The 18644-nt window shown below is 40.7% G+C and overlaps 1 protein-coding gene across 13 annotated transcripts in view; it reads right to left on the bottom strand.

The window, feature by feature from the left end:
• TNS3 (tensin 3) overlaps positions 1–18644 on the bottom strand; it is a 282225-nt gene that overhangs the window by 129094 nt on the left and 134487 nt on the right. For 11 of the 13 annotated variants that reach the window (XM_055807042.1, XM_055807046.1, XM_055807043.1 and 8 more), the window contains one exon: positions 8923–8961. In XM_055807042.1, the coding sequence (XP_055663017.1) occupies positions 8923–8961 (39 nt within the window). Of the gene's footprint in view, positions 1–8922; positions 8962–12404; positions 12460–12517; positions 13066–18644 lie in introns of those variants that run through there. The other 2 variants (XM_027791945.2, XM_027791946.2) reach the window with 2 other exon arrangements.

Raw genomic sequence — 18644 nt, 5'->3', positions numbered from 1 at the left:
TAGTCTGAAAGTTTTTGAGCATAACTAATAGATAGAACAAGAAGCAAGAATATCCTCTTTCCTCATTCTTTGTTAGTGTTTTGAACTTGCTCTTTGGCTTGTCCAGCCCCTACTTGAAATGCCTTATATTCTCTCACTCAGCTGGAAGCAATAGCTCTCTCCCTCCACCTTACTACAGAGAGGGAACACAGAGTGCTAGAAGCAGCGGGCTTGACATAACTATCTCAACTGGCAGGATGACTCTGTGCCCTTTTTCTTCTGATTTAATGGGAAGAGTGCTTAAATGAGTTGTGGTGACAAAACCATCCCAGGTAAATACAAGTCTTTGTGTAACATGTGTATGTGTGTGCGCACACACACACGTATATACACATACACACAGTAAGCAGATGCCAGCATCTAATCCCTTTCTTTCAAAACTGGGCCACCTAAGGATGTACACTCAAGTCTCTGCACGCTCCCTGCATGGCTTTAAAATGGTTGTCCCCAAGCCAAATACTGCTACTCTTGCTGCTTATTCATCAACTCTAGGAAGAAAATTACAAATAAAATTCTTCAGCTGCTAACTAATGTGGTACGCTCATTTAAGATATGGAAGATCCAGCTTCAAGTCTCTGGACACAAATGAAGGGGGGCTTTGAAAGTATATTCTAATATCCAAGCTAAAGATCTTAACCAAGACTATCAGCCACATTAAGACAGAAGAGCTACATCTCAAATTTCTAAAGGGTTTAGCGAAAGCTTGACATTTCTTCTTGGAACATCATCATTACTTTCTACTTTAGCATGGGGTGACCACTCTAAGATACAGCTGTGCCAGTCAAATCTTACTTTAAGTCCCGAAAGAGAAAAAGAAAAAGAGATGGCAAAGGAACCAGGATGACCTAAGTCTATGGGACATTCAGGAGAAAAAAAGTAAAGCAAACCAAAAAATGTTAACCAGGACAGCAAAACTGATCTTGCCAACTCCATAACAGAACTGTCCTCCCTCCCTCCTTCTACAGCGACATCAAACCCCCTCGCTTCGTGCCCACTGTTTCCACTTCCCAACTTCTCTCCCACTCCTCTCTCCCAGCTGGAAGACACATTGCCATAGGCAAAGGACCTGCTACCTCATACGGAAAACACCACTGCACATTACAATATTCCACCACATGTCATTTTTGGGGTGTTTTTTCCCAATACTACCTGTAAAAGCATAAGAAATACTACTATTCTCCAGGGGGAAGCTGTCACCTGTATTACTAGAATCACTTTCCCAGTGTAAAACTCAAAATCAGAGAGAAGAGGAGATTAGATGCCTCTCACATCTCATTAGCCCCATGTGCAGCCATTATACTTTGACCCAATATAACGTACTGAACGCTGTGATGAAACTATATTGCAGCTAACGTGTTACTTGTGCACCTCACCAATCACAGCATTTCAAGAATATCAAACACAGCAAAACATTCTCTGCCCCCCCATAAAGCCAGTTCAAAGGATATTAGATCCACATGGTTAGAAAATAAAAACATTTTGCTATGGCTTAAGGAAAAAATCATTCCCAAAAAATTGTACTACCTCCCCCTCCTGCCATCACAGGACAAAACTATGCAGATTCCTGCCAACAGTCCCCTAAAAAATCCTCTCTGAACTAAAACTAAAGCCATTAAAGCAAAAGATAAAATTGTAGTTACTTAAAAAAAAAGAAAAGGTTATATTCCTTTTAGTAAGCACAAAAGGAATACACATCAGCCCTTAAATGAATGCGAAAGGAAATGCACTACTCCCTCCCTTCAATAAAGACACAGCTTCTCCACCTCTGTTAACATTTTGCTAATTAGTAGGGCTACCTTGCCCTGAAAGCTTCTCATTTGGGTTCCACTTTAAAGAACCTAAAACCCAACAAACTCCAGCTTCCCTCCCTTCCTCCCCCACATCTACCAGGTAATGCTGTGACATTTCTGCAAGAAACAGACCTGAGCTTCAACCTCTCTCGCTCCAGCATTTAATGACATTCAGCAAGAAGAAGCAAAAGCAAGTTCACACATAACACTCCTATTGAACGCGCCTTGATACTCAGGTGCAAGTACTAAATTCTTGAAGCAATGTGAAAAACATTACCCTACAGCAAATTAAACCAGCATGATTGCTGAAATGACAGTGAGCTAAAATGGGATGCTATGTGATTAGCTTCTGACTGAAGATTAGTTTCCACTATTATATGTCAGACAAAACATCAGAACTTAGAACCTAAGGAATGGTATTTGCTTCACAGTTCTGCCAGAAAAGAGGCGTCCACATGGATAACTGTGCTTATGACAATGAATACTGGCTATAAGAAAAGCCAATTAAATTAACACTAAAGGATTCGAAAGGATTTGTCTTTTCCTTTTGAAAGGTGCCAGTCCTCCACAACACTGTGATACCTTGTGCTACAGTTCTGTGGTTTGTGTTTTGTTGGGGTTTTTTTTAATATTTGGCTGGAAAACACTACAGAGATGCGACTGGTACTGTCTTTTCCTTTTACACATTCTTCCATTGAGAAAGCCTTTTCAAAGACTAACTAAAAGCACATTCAGAAGGGACACAAGATCTGTCACTCTCAAGATAAGCTATGAACGAATGGAAAATACATGCATAAAAGCAGAAAAAACCTACCCTGAAGTGTGTATGTCCCTTTTCCAGTGTGAGCTGTCAAGCAGAATCTATGTAAGCCCATTTCCTTAGTAAAGTCAAACATATACAAGAAGTGTCCATGCAAAGTAAAAACTAAGGATACCAAGGAGCCTGAAACACGGGTAACTTCCCTTTAGCTAAAAGAAAGCTGGGAAGGCCGAAGGCAGCGTGAGACATCTTGCAAGGACGTCCTGTCACTGGGCTTAGCTGTTGTATAGCAAATCGTGTCCTGCTGCTGAAAAGCAGGCATTTCTGCCTGTGACAGTGCCGCGCTCGGGGAGAGGTTGGGAGAACATAAACCAACAGGCAGGCAAAGCTGGCTGCAGAGCTCCCAAACCGCTCCCTCCCATGGATCCCCCGCTGCCGCAGAACGGTTTTGTTCCAAGAAAGCCTGATTTTCATTTCATTTGGGATGAATGTCAGGGACTGAACACTGCATTATAACAAAACTTCATATTTAAGCTTCTACAAAATTGTTTAGTTCTCTAATATTCCTAGAAACAACATGAGCCCTCTCTCCTGGAAAATACAATGACTAGCTATTGAATTTGGCATATGCTGCGCTGCTTAATTCAGGATCACCACATTCCATTAATTTGGGGGAGTGGGGTATCCACACTCACACTGTTTGATTATCTTGTCCCTTTTACAGCTAAGTTGGGGACATTCATGAACAAGGCACTGACTGCTTCAAAATCATGTTCCCGAACCCCTACTCTGCAGACCTGTGAGGTCCATAGCTTACTCTAGTAAGCACTTGGAACATAAAAACAAAAAACAAACCCCACAGAAATGCATTATATAGGGGCCCACATCAACCCCCTTCTGGGGATCGGCAAATCTGAAAAAGGTTGAAAAATTAACCATGTCAAGTGTTTCAATTCAGGCTGCAGCTCACAGGTTTTGTCAAGAAGGTGTCTTGTGCTTCTCCAATCGAGGGCACTAGCGGAACACGGCACTAAAATCAAGAAGTCAAGAAAAAGAGGAATCATGAAGCTGGGAAAAGAGAAAGGAAGGGAAAAGCATAGATCAAAATTTATTAGAGCAAAACTGAAGAGGAAAAAAGTGCTAGCTTAAAAAAGTTTCAAGCCACCTTTGCTTCCCCATCATTCAGGAAAGCTGTATGAACCAGATGTGGAGAAGCATCATCCCCATAAAGGTTTTTCCAAAGCCCACAGACTTCTTCACATAGAGACATGGGCACTATGGTTCTGGATGGCGACAAAGCAGGAACTGAACCAGCAGACACAAACCTCCACTGGATCCCGCCCGGCTTTGCAAACAACACGGGGCCCAGCCCAGCCCCACTGACTTTCCCTCCCCACCAGGTGCAGGCATGCTGGCCGGGCAGCGCGGCCTGGCACCGCCGCTCTGCTAGGACTGAGGGAAGGAGGCGGGACAGATCCTAGCAATGCTCTAGGATCCCAGGGAGGTCTGGTTGGCTTTCTGTACCCTTCACCTCCACCAAATCGTGCTTGCTACGTTTGCTATATGCACATCTCACAGGTCCTGTGAGCTAAAGTTTGGATGCAGCATATGGGGGGAAAAGTAAGTCCCCATAAATCTAGGCCTTTCCCTAGTTTTCCATAAGATTTACATTCTTTGAATAAGGAAGGAAAAACCCAGAAATTAATTGGCCATTAGTCAGGGAAATTTTATTACAAATCAAACCCACTTGCTGCAGTTTTCCAGCAAAGCTTTTACCGATCTAAGCCGGATAGCCAACATGGCAGCAGGCAGAGCAGAACCACTGTGGCCTGGCAGCTCCCAGCTCCCCACGGCCACCGCCCAAGGGCACTTGGAGGTCACACCTGATTAACCCAAGTTAACAATCCTACATCTTCTAGGACTGACGCCCCACTTAAAAATGAAACTGGAGAATGCAATCCGTCACCCGCACGCTCAGGCCTTTCCCAGCAGCACAAACGGCCTCAGATTTCTCAGAAAATCTCATGCGGGCTCACACTAAAAACAGGCTGGCTGTGCTCCCTGGGAACAACAGGCGGCCTCACATTTTTTTCTGGGAAGATGCGTTTAAAAAATAAATGAATGCATAAAAAAATAAATGAATGCAGCAAGGATAAAAACGCATGTTGTTGTATCCACTGATCTTTCTCAGCCAAAGCTGCTGGGGAGGACTGCAGTCACCGGGCACTATAGAGAGGGGAAAAAAAAAAAAAAAAAAAAAAGGAAGGGGAGATTTTTTGCTTAAAAGGACTAATTTTTTTTCAAATGCTGATACAGTACTGAATTTTCTTAAGGTTTTCTGTTCTCTTCCTCTCTTCCCCCATATACACCTGTTTTTTTTTTCTTTGTACCATAATACATTTTCACAAAAATTCACTTTTAGTTTCTTTTGAGAAAATGCTGTAGGCATGAAGGTATGTGTTAACTACCAGAGAAACAAGGAGATACGCAATAAGGATGAGACCACTGAGACTCCACCACTTGCTTCTTCAGCAATTTTTTCAAGGTATTCTCCCACTCCTTTAAAAAAAAAATAACAAAAAACATAAACATCCCAAAAAAACCTACCTACACAAAAAACACCCTTTTCTTGCACAGCCAGTTTTATTCTGTTCACCTCCTCTTTTGAGACAGGCCAGAGCACAGTCTGACGCACTGTTCAAAATCAGGTTTTGCATTTTTTAGGAGGGGCCTGACTGTGAAAGTCTGATTTTTCTCTTCACAAGCAGAAAAGAGGCTTGCATACTTAAGGAAAACAGAGTTAAGCAAACCAAAAAAAACAGAACCACTGCCACCCCCCTTCCCAGTTTCTACCAAAATAATTAAACTTCCATCCAACACTTGGCAAAACAGCTAAACAAAATTCAGTTTGAAGTGATGTTACAATAAAGCATAAGTAGCTGGGTAAGTCTGCACTTAATCTTTCTGCATAGAGATATATAATCTTTATAAATATTATAAAGAGTTTAAATTTTACATACATATAATCTTTATAACAACTGGTTGTGAAATGTGGTATTTAGATGACAACACTACAGATATGCAGAATTCCTTAGTAACTAGCTGGGGAAAAAAAAAAAAAGAGGGGAAAAAAGGGGGGGGGGGGGAGCAGAAGAAGAAGGGTTATAAAGGTTAAATCCAAAATTTCCCTGGTAAAGATCACTACTTAACTGTGCCTTAAAACTGACAAGTCATGCAGTGAGAAGGGCCATTCAACTGATGGAGTAATTTTAAGATAAGAATCCATGTATGCTAAGAGGTTTGGGCCTTCATGCCACATTTCATTACCACAAGACACTTGGTGGGATACATGTGCAAGCCTCTGAGGAATTAATTTCCTTTATTCTTTTTCAAAAATACAAGATCATGAAGGATGGGGAAAAAAAAATACCAGTGGAGACAAACTTACTGCCTTCTTGAAGCATCTTAAACCACCCTAGAATACTTCCTAGCATCTAAACACAAACTCAAAAATACCGTCCTTCCATTGGCTTTCCCTGTATTTTATTTTTATCTTTTTAAAGTAATAGATGAAATGAAGTGTGTTTGTAACTTTAAGGTTAGGGAGCTTTAAACCTCCTTTTCTTTTTGCAGTGCTAGAAAAAAAGACTTGTTTAAGAAAAATGTGTGTACTTGTTAGTAAATTTTTCCTTAATTAAAAATGTTGTTTAAAAAAAAAGTAATTGAAAAACTTTCAAAAAAAAGATCCAACAATTCCAGAAAAGGCTGTTTAAACAGACTTGGCATCTTTGATTTTTACGAAATTTTAGGAGAACTGTTACATAAGCTAAGTCAGCTCTTTAGATTAAAAAAAAACCCCAAACCCAAAAAACAACAAAAAAAACCCCAACCAACAGTGACCATAGCACTTTTTCACCCTTTTTATTTCTTTTTTAAAAACTTTGGGTCACGCTGTACACCTCTGCAATGAAAGTCCATTGCCACTACTAACCCACTGCCTATTCGTGAAATAAAACAAAGTGCACCGGAATAGGTCACCTTTGTTCAACATTTGACTTGAATTAACAGAGCTGGACTAACAACATCCCCCTTTCCCCGACCAGAGGAATGTGCATGACAACATAAAGTAAGCAGTATTAGAACACTTCACAGCAGCTGGTTTATATAGCACCTGAAACGCCAAACAGCTGCATTGCATTGATCTGTGAAGATCCTGATGTCATTACACAGCTCCAATATACACAGCTCATCAGAAATGGGAAGAAAAGGCCTCTTTGGAAACAGACATCCAAGCTGAAAATAATCAATAAAAACCACATTCTGAAGAAAAAGAGCATCTGTGAGTTTCGTCAGGCTTCAACAGTCTTCAGCAAACATGCCACTGAGAGTTTAACTATAGTTCTTGCTGTAAGCCACATTAAGGAGAGCAACCATTACATTGGCTAAATATATGTAGCACTAATTTAGAGCAGGCATATGCATCGTTTATTCACATCAGAACTGGAAGGCTGGAATTCCTTGGCTGGAATGAATGGGGATAAATCCATAGTTCAGCAGCAAATTGCAATGCAACGAAGTTTTGATTAATTGGAACAGAGTACTGCCGTCCTTATTATTTAAAGATCCCAACTACTCGTTCTTGATCTTCTCAGTATTTTACACTCAAAATGACTGTAAAAGAAACTGCTTACAGCTAATACGGTCATAGGTTATCCTTCTTCAGAACAACATAACTCTTCATTAAACAGCTAAAATTTATTTGGGCACAAGGCAGACTCCCAATCTGAAAGTGTAACCACATTTCACAGCAAAAGCAAAAAAAAAAGCTCAGCCTCACTCTCAATAATAAGAACATATTACACAGTATGTAGTGAAAGTATTTCACCTACAGCTTTCCCTGCAATAAATTTAAATTAAAATCTACCCTTTCTTCTGCCTAAAACTAGTAAATGTTTTATTCAGGGACTGAGTATATCTCTGGCTACGTCCCTGCTAGTGAACTAAAACAGGTTAGACCACTTCTGCCAGCCACACTGCCCAGATCACCCGCATTGCCCCATGTTCACAGTTCACATAAACCAAGTTCAACCTGAATTATTAACGGCAATGACTGGTACCATATTCCACAGGTTGCTGTATGCTTAAAAATTGTTGCTGAATGACAAATTTTCCATGTCAGAATCCATATGCAGGTTGCATGCACAACACACAAGAAACAGCAACCACAGTTGCCAGTCTGCATCTAATACTGTGAGCTGCAGATGTAAGGAAGGGTTTATTTTCTATTTATGATTTTAGCAGTAATGCCATAGAGGATCCTCAGACTCTGACGTGATTTAATTCATAAAATTACTGGGTCAAAATTAGGAGAGACCTCCCACAAGTTGATATTCACATTCCTCCTAATAACGTGAACCACAGATTTAGGATTCCAGCCTTTCTTTTAAAGGACAATGATTAAGAAAAGCATGAACCAACACATCCAAAGCACTTTTTGACTTCTGTGGTTCATATTAGGCAAGTAGCATTACCTGCATTTTTCCAGCAGGGAATCAAGACACAGAAATATGCAAAGTGTCTTGGCCAATTGTTGTCACAAGGCAGGAGCGAGATGCAGGATGCCCAGTTGCCAGTAGCTGCATCACATATGTAAATACATAGGGCTCTCAGCTGACACTTGGGCATCAGCTGTTGCCTGATTAGTTCTAGTAACGGCACTAGCACATGGTAGTGCTGGTTCAATAAATAGCTGTTGCATCCCATCCTCCAGGCATTATTCATATTACCCTTAGAGCTGAAATAACCAAACTCAGTCATGCCAGCCAGAAAAGCCTTATCATTTTCCTATCATGAGGAAGCATGGGTTAGCTTCCTCTCTTCCCCCAGCAACAAAAAACAACAGGCCCCAACCAAATAGTCTGCTATCCATATTTCCAAACTGAAATAAGACATCCGTATGTTGAAACAATTAATGTCTTCTTTTGTTATTTAAAACACACAAACAAAAGCAGATAAGGTAACACAGACAACAGCACATGATTGTGGCATCACAGGCAGGTCATCCTGTCCCGTTTAAGGAGAATCCAAACCGGCAGAAAACATTTCACCCAGTTAATCTTTAGCCTTGAAAAATGCTCAATAAAACAACCAGACTCCTGCATGGGACAGGACACTAACAAGCTTCAAGAACAGACCCTTGATTTGCCAGGCCCTCACAGGGGAAAGGTGATGGCACAGTACTGAAATAACAAAAGATTATTGGAGGCTACAGGAATAACTTAATCTATAACCTAATAAAACCTGATGGATATCAGTAGTGCCAAAATCACTTACCAGTTCGTAGTTGCTTGGAAGAAAGCAGGGTGTCACCACCTGGAATAAAACACAATAATAAAATAAGAGAAAAAAAGATACTTCCTTTGGAGCTGACCCAATCCCATTGACTGAGCTCCCTCAAATACTCCAAAATCCAGGCAGAGGCAAATGGGCACCAACCAGACCAGGTGCAGAATCCGAGTGTCCTCAGCTGCATTACTTTCTCTCAGCCCCCTGAACAGTTTGCATTAGCTCAGTGCTAACTCGGTGCCTTGCACACATGCTGTCATCAGTGGAGCCAGCTGAAGAGTAATGCCTTCCCTCAGGTCACATATGCAGGGAAATGTGGAGGGCTTTCTTCCCTCCTCCAGCCTTTGCAGCCTTCTCATATCAACTCAGTTTTAGTTAATAAATAAGTATTCTGCTTTTCATGTACTCTAGGACTTCAGCAGTTCCTAACACCTTATTTCTTGTTCTGGCTTTTTTAATGGGTGTAGGCTGAGCAGAGAAAGCAGAACAGATACTCCGTGGACTCACATAATTTCAGAGGCTTGGCTTCACGTTAAAACGCTTCCTATGGAGAACATGTTCTGGATGCATCACACCAAAAAAAAAAAACCAAAACCAACCAACAAAAACCACTCTTGTTTGACTATTCAAAACTAAAACACAAGAAAGCCAAGGAAAGCATGACTAACTCAGATTACCCGACGATCTAGGGAAAAGCAAGAGTTAGCTGCAGGCACCCTCGGACCTCACACAGCCAAGTCAAAAGACTGTGGTTCATCAGTTTACACCACTCAGCTGAGCCCCAGTAAGTCATCATACACGCTCACTTTAACAAGCACTTTGAGGCTAACCCCAGTGAAAACTCCTTTCATTTAACACGTTCACCTTCACAATTACAGCTCTCCAGGATGGACTCGCCTCTCAGCCAACAGAGCAGAGCCAGGAACTCAGCAGCAACACCTGGACTACAAAGGTGTTCTCTCTCTGGTCCCACTGGTGAGCTGTCCCACCAGCTCTCAAGCCATGGCTCAGAGTGTGTTACCGAGTAGGAGGGGCCTGATGCATCATTTATAAGCATTAGAGTAATAAAAAGAAGATGCCATCCATGCAACAGAGCAAGCTGAAAGAACAAAAAGAAACCTCAGTCCTGCAGGCAGCCCAAAGAGACAGACCCGATTACACCAGGACAGCCTGCTCTGGTCGTACCTCCGAGGAACCGCTCTTAACCACCAGCACGGAAGGGATGGCATTTGCCTTCATAATTGCTTGTGAAAGGCATGTAACTGATTCTCAACACTTCTTAAAACACAAAGGACTTATTAAAAAAGTAAATAAAAGTAGCAGCACTTTGATTTTCCACTCCCAGCCTCCCCATGATCTCCACACTATCCCTGAGAAACACAGGACAGAGAGGAGCTGTGGAGGTTGGTCTGCTGCACCCTTGGGCTCCTCAGCAGGATTAGCAAGTCCAGGGTCTTAATACGCCACATTTCTGCAGCTCGTTTCATGACTGCCTCTCGTGATTCACTAGCCTACCCAACCAAACATCCGTACTAAACACATGGAAGATGTTAACTAAGCTGTCATGATAGCACTCCCGCTGCTGAAAGCGAAGACATCTGCCTCTGTGAGCCCGCGCCCAACACAGCATGTAAAACTTCAGATGCCACCTTCAATTACAACCACCAATTCTCCTTTCAAGCCAAAGTGGCAAACCACCAGGCAGAGCAGTTTGGAGCACTAAAATCCAGCTTTTGCTAGTGTTCTCATTAGCAATGCGTAAGGTTAAAATAGATAAAAACTGAAATTTCAACTATTACTTTCCTTTCTCTGCCTACACTAGGAAGAAAAAGAATTAATGGAAACCCCAAAGGAGCTTGCAGGCTGGCTGGGTAGTGCAGTGGAAAAGCAGAGATGAACTGATATTACATGCTCACATAATTAATAATCAGAAACACTATAAAATAATTGTCATCACTGGAGCACATCAATATCACCTCTTCTCTCTCCATTCCCTCCACTATTAAAAATCCTCGAGGAATCAAGCATCTCCTTTCCCCTTGGCTAACGAAAACACAACCCTGCTGTAACCTCCTCAATAATTACAGCTGACTCACTGCCTAAGAAATAAGAAAAGTCCTCTTTATTCTGACACAAGAGCACTAGGGACATCCACGGGAAAAGAACTTCGGCAAAGAATTACGGATTTTTTTGGCAGATCTGTGGCATTTTATTCAGTCAACTCACACACGCTCAGGGCTGTAAGATGATGAGAGCTAATGTTAACGGCTAGCACTTCCTTGGTTTTTTTCTTCTCTGAGCTTCACTCTGCCTACAACAGCTATACGGAGCAACCTGACTTTACAGATAGGCTCCATCTTGCCCTGGTTGTGGGTCTTTCACACTTTCTTTTTACAAAGATCAACACTGGTGTTAGATGGTGCTGTTCTAGGACTACCAAAAAAATTACATAAGACCCCTTCTGGTATGAACTGCAATCCCTGGTGACCACTTATTGCTGTGTTGAACCGTCACTGAACCGCAGAGCACTGTAAATGCATAACACAGCCAAAGATCTGGGTGCACTGCTACTGTTTTTGAGCTACAAAACTCAATGCAAGACACACTGAATCATCCAAGGTGCATTGACTTTTTTTTTCACTGACTCCATATACACAAATAGCGTATTTCTTCCCAAATGAAGGAAAACAGTCAAGGTCTCTATGTCTCCTAATTTCAGGTCTCACAAGCAGTTGCAGCAAATTCTTCCACTGTTAATCTAGACGCAGGTTAAAAGCAAAAGAGCTGACGTGTTCACAGATAACAGAGGTTGTCACAAGGTCTAGGCAACCTCAGCTGAGGATATGAGTGGCTCCAACTCTTTTTTTCCTGGTTTGCAAAGGTCTGAGACATACTAAAAAAATAAAAATCAGCCTTTAGAAAAGAAGTATAGAGCTGGAAAGCAAGACCGCAGGGCTTCAATCCAGTATCAATACAGAGACAAAATGGACTATAAACATCTCATTCATCAGTTGAAGAAGTTATGCATATTGTGTACCAACCACGCTAAACAATAAATGTCAGGACTTTTCTGATTCTCCAAATAAGCTGCAGCTGATCTTAAAAAAAAAAAAAAAAACACAAAAAACGATCAACAACAACAAAAAACCCAACCCAAACCAAAAAAAATATGAACACAAAACCAAAACCGACATTTGTAATCACCTAGTTTGTCAGCTTTTCTTTATTCTTTTAAGAAATACACTGGATATGCAATAGTGTAGTACTTCAGAGTTCCATACAACCAAGGTGCATTTAGCTTTCGTACTCCTGCAAATTCACGTATTAACAACCAGTATCAGAATATGGACATGTCTTGCCTGATTTTCAAAACCAGTTACATTTTCAGCACCTGACTCATGCACATACATGCATACAGACGTATTAGGCTACCCACAAATAACCAAGCAAATACTGGAAAGACAAACTACCTGTTCTTGTATACACAGTTAATACAGAAACACTTTCCTGGTGGGATACTTCCTGAATAGAGCCTTAGTTTGGAAAACTCCCGTATTGATGGAAAAAAAATTTAAATAATTACTTTGATGAAGAATTCTGTCTCCAATGAATCTGCAGGTAGTTTTCCTTCATACTACTGTAACACCAGCCACACCAGTTAATGAGTAACCAACCAACTCCAGATAAATGTTAACTCAAACAAGACAAAATGTCAACAAATTTCAGGATATCTGGCACTAAGGAAATAAAATGTGTCCCCGCCTGCTGTAACAGACACGACAGTGCCCCTCACTGCTGCACAACAGGTCATTTTCTGGCATATCCCGTACTTATATTTCAAGGCTTTTTTTCACTCCCAGGTGCATCTTTCATTTTTACCTTCCTTCCTTTTTATTTTCTTTTTGCAAGAAGTAGGTTATCATTCAGAGGAAGAACCGTCTTCAAAGAACGAGCCAGTTATTCCCAAAGGTGCATTTCAAAGTCCAAATATCGAACGCTATCATATCGCTTTTGCAAAAGCAATTTAACAGTTTGGCTATACTGAATTACTTTCTTCCAAGGAACAGTTTTATCAAGTAAGAAACGCTGGCATGCATGCCACAGGTTACGTGTAACACAACGGATGTGCAAGGGGAGGATTCTTCATCAAATATATACGTGACCTGCTAAAAAACAGTTTGTTCTAGTTCACTAATTATCATGTTACAAAATTGATGAGAAAGGGGAAAGAGAGCAGCAAGATGAATCCACTGATACCCTCCAAATCATGTGCAGTTACAGTGATGTTAGGAGACCTTGTGACTGTTGCATAAATGACTGTCAGGAGCCCAAATGGTAAGCTCATGGAAATACTTAATATGTGTCTTTACATACACATTTTTCTTTCCCCAGGTTTTTGTTTGTTTGTTTGGTTTGGTTTTAAACACACACACCTATTTATTTAAAACTACAGCTTTGGAGTTAAGCCCTGAAAACGTAAGAAATTTCTCTGCTTAATTTTCTTCTTTTGACATGCCTGTCAGTGATCATCCCCTTCTTGATAGGACAAGGGGGAATGGTTTTAAACTGAAAGAGGGCAGATTTAGATTACATATTAGGAAGTGAGGATGGCGAGGCGCTGGCACAGGTTGCCCAGAGCAGCTGCAGGTGCCCCATCCCTGGCAGTGTCCAAGGACAGGCTGGACGGGGCTGGTGGGAGGTGTCCCTGCCCGTGGCAGGGGGTTGGAACTGGATGATCTTTAAGGTCCCTTCCAATCCAAACCATTCTATGATTCTATGATCTTCCAACCCACCCCACAAAATGCTCAAATCATAAATCCCCTTACTCACTAAGGAAACAAACTAAAGGACATTAAGTGCAGCATCTCTTAAAGTAACTCTGTGCTTTCAAAGATACAACTTGTAAGATGACTAAATAAAAAAAATGTAAATCCAAATTCTAGAATAAAAAGGGACATTATTGGGATATTAACTTGGGATTAAAAAGTTACACAACTTCTATTTAATAATAATAATAAAAATTAATAATAATTTAAAAACAACCAAAAGTACCACCACCACATCTCTAGTTGTGTGATCTAACTCAGTATCTAACTCAGACTTTTGTCCTGGAGATTAAGCAAAGCACCCTGAGCATTTCATGCTAGAGAGAATAGCTATAAAGCGTGCCCCAAACCCACTGTATTTTCCTCTTCAAATTAAGCATGTTTTGACACATTGAAAACAGCAGCCTTAAAGGAAGATCTACCAAACACAGCAGAAAATGAACGAGCACTTTGCAGTCACTACAATGTTTTAATTAACAAGATATAACTGTGTTCCCACAAAGAAAACAAAGGGGGGGAAAAAAGTAATAGATACAAACCAGCACTGTGATTCAGTGCACCTATACACCATTTCCACTTCACTTCAGAACAACAAATTCTTTTGCCCTAGGGAAACAACCCTCCTACTTGACTAATGTAAAGCAGTTCTGAAGTTAAGTTTCTAAGAAACAAAAAGATTGCATTGTAAATTGCAAAGACAACTACACCTGAAAAACTGTTCATGGGCTTCGTTCATGTTTATCAATAAAATGCAAAGATTTATTCACATATAATGCTGTCATAGAGTGTGCAGAAGCCAAGAAACAACAGAAGAGCTTCCTAACACATTACATTTTTTCTCTCCTCTCATTCTGTGATAAAGCTGCTACAGGGAACAACAGAACAATTCGAAACCACATTCCAACAGTGACATTTTGGCGCCCTTTTATTAATGTCTCAACTTCAGTATTTTTTGTTTGCTGAAATAATGCTAACACTATATGGACCCACCTCAACGAGATGTAAAGAGGATCAGCAGAACCTTGAGGAACTCTCTATGTGTTTCTTGGAAAAAAACCACATGAGTAACTGAGTACTGTAACATCTAAGCCATGTTCCTACAGGCCTAACCCGTGCACAGCTCTTTTCTGTCTACTAGTGATTATGCCTTATGAAACAAAGTCTGAAATTAGCACCTGAAATGGAAAGTTACATACCTTCAGGAGGGACTTAAAAATTTAGAGTAGTTATTTACATACAAATCCCTGTTTCCCAGACAAAGCCACAAAGCTGTTTCAAACAAAGTTGCTGAAGGAAAATAAACCTTTCACAATTAACTAGGAATGCAGCCATCCCCAGATACAGAAATGTATTGTTCACGTATCTTCACCACCTCGAAGTCTGGCTTTCTTCCATGCTGTGATATTTGATCTTGCAGAGTCACAGTTTCAACCTATGTTGTAAAAGTTGTTCTCCAGCGCTCTGAAGAACAAATATACGGCAAGACATTTGCCACATAGGTTATGGGGGAGAAGGGTAAACTGAAGAACTTCTTCAGAACTCCAGTGAAACAGAAGATCCTTAGAATCAAAAATGGATTGTTATCTCTCCTGATAACCATAAACCAGTAATCAGAGGTGAAGTCCTCTTCTTTATCAGGTCACTGGATTTGCTCCAAAAGAGTTCAGAAGCAAAGGACAAGAAACTCACTCAGAAGAACCTGGATGTCGCTAAGAGGTTAAACCATACAGCAGGAGCCCCAAGATCCTAAAACTAGACTTCTACCAGGCTTTGCACCACCCCTTTGCACTGTGGTCTGGTTTGACAGCCTGAACTGTATGTAAATGGAGTGCTGGCTCCTGTCCCAATTAATCTGTTTAACCACAGGTTTATAAAGTAGGTTGAAAGGATTTGATGCTAAATAAGTGTAAACACATAGTATCTTTGCTCAAAGTATCTCATTTTGCTGCTGCTTTAAAGAACAGTTAAAAAAAAATAATCCTAATTTGGCAATTGCATACATCTTTGCAAGAACTGACTTCTGCTTTCTTTAGGTCAGATCTGACCTCTCCAAGCTTAATTAGCTACACATTCCTTGGCAAACTATGTTATCCTTTCAGGATTCCAGGCCTATTTATTTTGGTGTAATCCCCATGAGAAAACACGCTTCATTTGCAAATTGAAACAAATCTTGCAGGGTTACCAGACAGGGAGGCCCTAGCAAGCAATGGCGGCACAGATCCCTGGACATATGCCTCTACCAAAGGAACACGCTACCAGCAAGGACTGCATTTGCTCAAGGCAACAAGCTGTGCACCAGACCTGCTGAACCTCAGAACTGCCGACCTTTTACATACATACATATATATATATATATATATGTTGGTGTGATTTCTCTGGGTTTCAGTCTGCTTCCAACAGCTGAGCAACAGTGTAAGAGCTAGAGACATTATGGTTCCCAAGATAGCATGAAAGCAATATTTAAACAATAAACTTAGGTTAAAATAGGGGGGAGTGATCTTTTTTCCTTAATATACATTATAGAGAAGAGGGCAATGTGGTGAAGGAGGAGGGCTCCAGAAGACAGCAATGACAGTCTCTTCTGCTCAACATCACAGAAAGATATAAAGACAGAAGTCACTTCAGACCTGTTGGTAAAATAATTAGTTGGGGGGATGGGGGTGTTTGATTTTTATTTCCCTAGAGTTGAAAACCATCCATCTGCAGGATGATTCTCTGCAACTCACTAAGGCCAGTTTAATGCATAAATTTGTTAAATAACAAGAAGGAAAGGAAAGATAGCTCTTTGAATGAGGCCACCCAAAGGTACATACAACAGTCCAGCACAGGCTGGGTTTCAGCCTGTGATAGAAGGTCTGCAAGAGTCATGTCCAAGAGGCTGAATGACCTCTCCAGCAGGAACTTCACCAAAATCCTTGGGGAAAACCGTTGGAGTACACTGCTCAGCATGTCACAGGAGGCCGAAGTAGCCCAAAGGGTTGAGAACCACGGCAGATCCACACACACACACTTTCCCGCCAAAATGTATTCTCATGCTGTAAAGACAGGGTCCATCTATAAGGCCCTAGTTCGCCTATTTTTGAGATTGAGAGCACTTTGTTGGAGGCTGACATGAAGGCACTGGAAGCACCTGAGTATTACAGTGTTTCTGACTTTCTTACATCACAATCTTGATTTTTCATAGCCCTATGGTCATTTTAACAAATTTCGCTTCTCTCAAAATATATTAAAACAAAGCCTTAAACATATATATTCTAAATATACCTTCAAATTTTGCGCTATTCAGGAAAGAGATAATGCAGCAAAAGGGTACAGAATGTTCTCCCTACGACAGACTTAAATACATATTTAATCAAAACTAGCTCTCCCAAACAGGCAGCTTTCACTAAGACTGAACTTGCTTTATTATGCTTTAACTGTGGGAGGTATTTTAAATGTTTTCTTCAGCAAGACAGAATAAGACAAGGGAAGCAGCCTTTTAGAAATAATCACTAGTAAAATGCTATGAAGTGCTGTGTTATCACAAAAGTTGTAAAAGCAAATCCTAGAGTAGCTTAGACATTTCAGCTTGCTGATATAAAACAGTTAGGACTTCTGGGATAAGAGCTCAACCTTTGAAACACAGTACTCGTTCTCATTCTACATTTCCACAAAATTGTGGCTATTCATGATGATGTCTGTAACTCCATTTTCATTCTTCAATCAAATCAGCAAGGCAGCTCCTTGCAATCTGAGGCTGGGGTAACTCCAACTTTTTGAGATGCAATACTGCAAGACAGAATTCAACCAGCTCGTAGGAGTGTACACTCTTCATCAAAACACCCAGCAAAAGCAATATAGTATGACACAGCATTGGCACAAAATGCTACATGTAATTGGGACATTTTGCCTGCTAGCCAATTACAGCCACTGTTGATGTTCCCAGTACCCTTCAAGATGTTGCTGTTGCCTTTAGCTGTAACAGTGGATGCAAAAGCAATGTGTCTGGCGTAAAAGCTGAGAGCATCATGTATAGTAAGGGTAAACAACTTTCTATACCAGTAACTCTCAAATAAAGGAGTGGTATATTCTTGTAAGCTACTTGACTCCCATTTCAGAGATGCATGTGGCATAAGCTATATGATGTGGCCAGAAGAGCATTCCAAGAAGTAGCAGTGCTGGATGCATCATTCCCAGGTTCTTTGCCCCTATTTTAAAAGGATGACAAATGCCTTTCTACCTCTTTTCAAAAATTAAGCTACATGGCAAGTCTGTGTGACATCTCCTGTATCTATACAGGAAGGATCAGAGCTAGCCAGAGAACAGCTGGACCAGTAAAGAAGTCCTCCCCAAAATCACCCAGAACAGGACAGGGCATGGGAGTTAAAAACAAACAAAAAAAACCCAGCTCTCATAAAACATCTTAAGATTTTCCAGTGGAAAGTTCACATCTGTCATGAAAACTTAACTTATCCATATTTTGGTGGCGAATAAAGAAAAGCAGAAATTGTTTTGTTTCCTTCCCTCACTATCATCATCTTATCCTCTTTTCCCCTTGCCAACAGATTTATTTTTAAAAGAAAATCAGCAAGGAAACAAACAAACCTTGGAGTTGTACATGTACCAGCTGGGTCTTGCACAACACTGTCAGTTATCTGAAACAGTAAGTCCAAATGAGTGTTCTTATCTAAAAACACTAGCATACTTTAAAGTACTTTTTCATTTTTTGAAAGCTCCAGCAAATTAACTATCAAATACACAACACTCCAGCACAGCACTTCTGCTACTTAAACAACGCAAGGTTTATGCCCATAAAAAGCAATTTCAAGTCCTCACAACCCTCAAAGCCTTACAGTTCTGGTTGAATCCGAAGGTTTATTCATTGCACAGTTCACTACAATGTTA

Source organism: Falco peregrinus, chromosome 5, assembly GCF_023634155.1.
Source record: "Falco peregrinus isolate bFalPer1 chromosome 5, bFalPer1.pri, whole genome shotgun sequence".
Classification (NCBI taxonomy): domain Eukaryota; kingdom Metazoa; phylum Chordata; class Aves; order Falconiformes; family Falconidae; genus Falco; species Falco peregrinus.
Note: the sequence above shows the minus strand (reverse complement) of the source record. Positions and strands in the feature narration are given on the sequence as shown.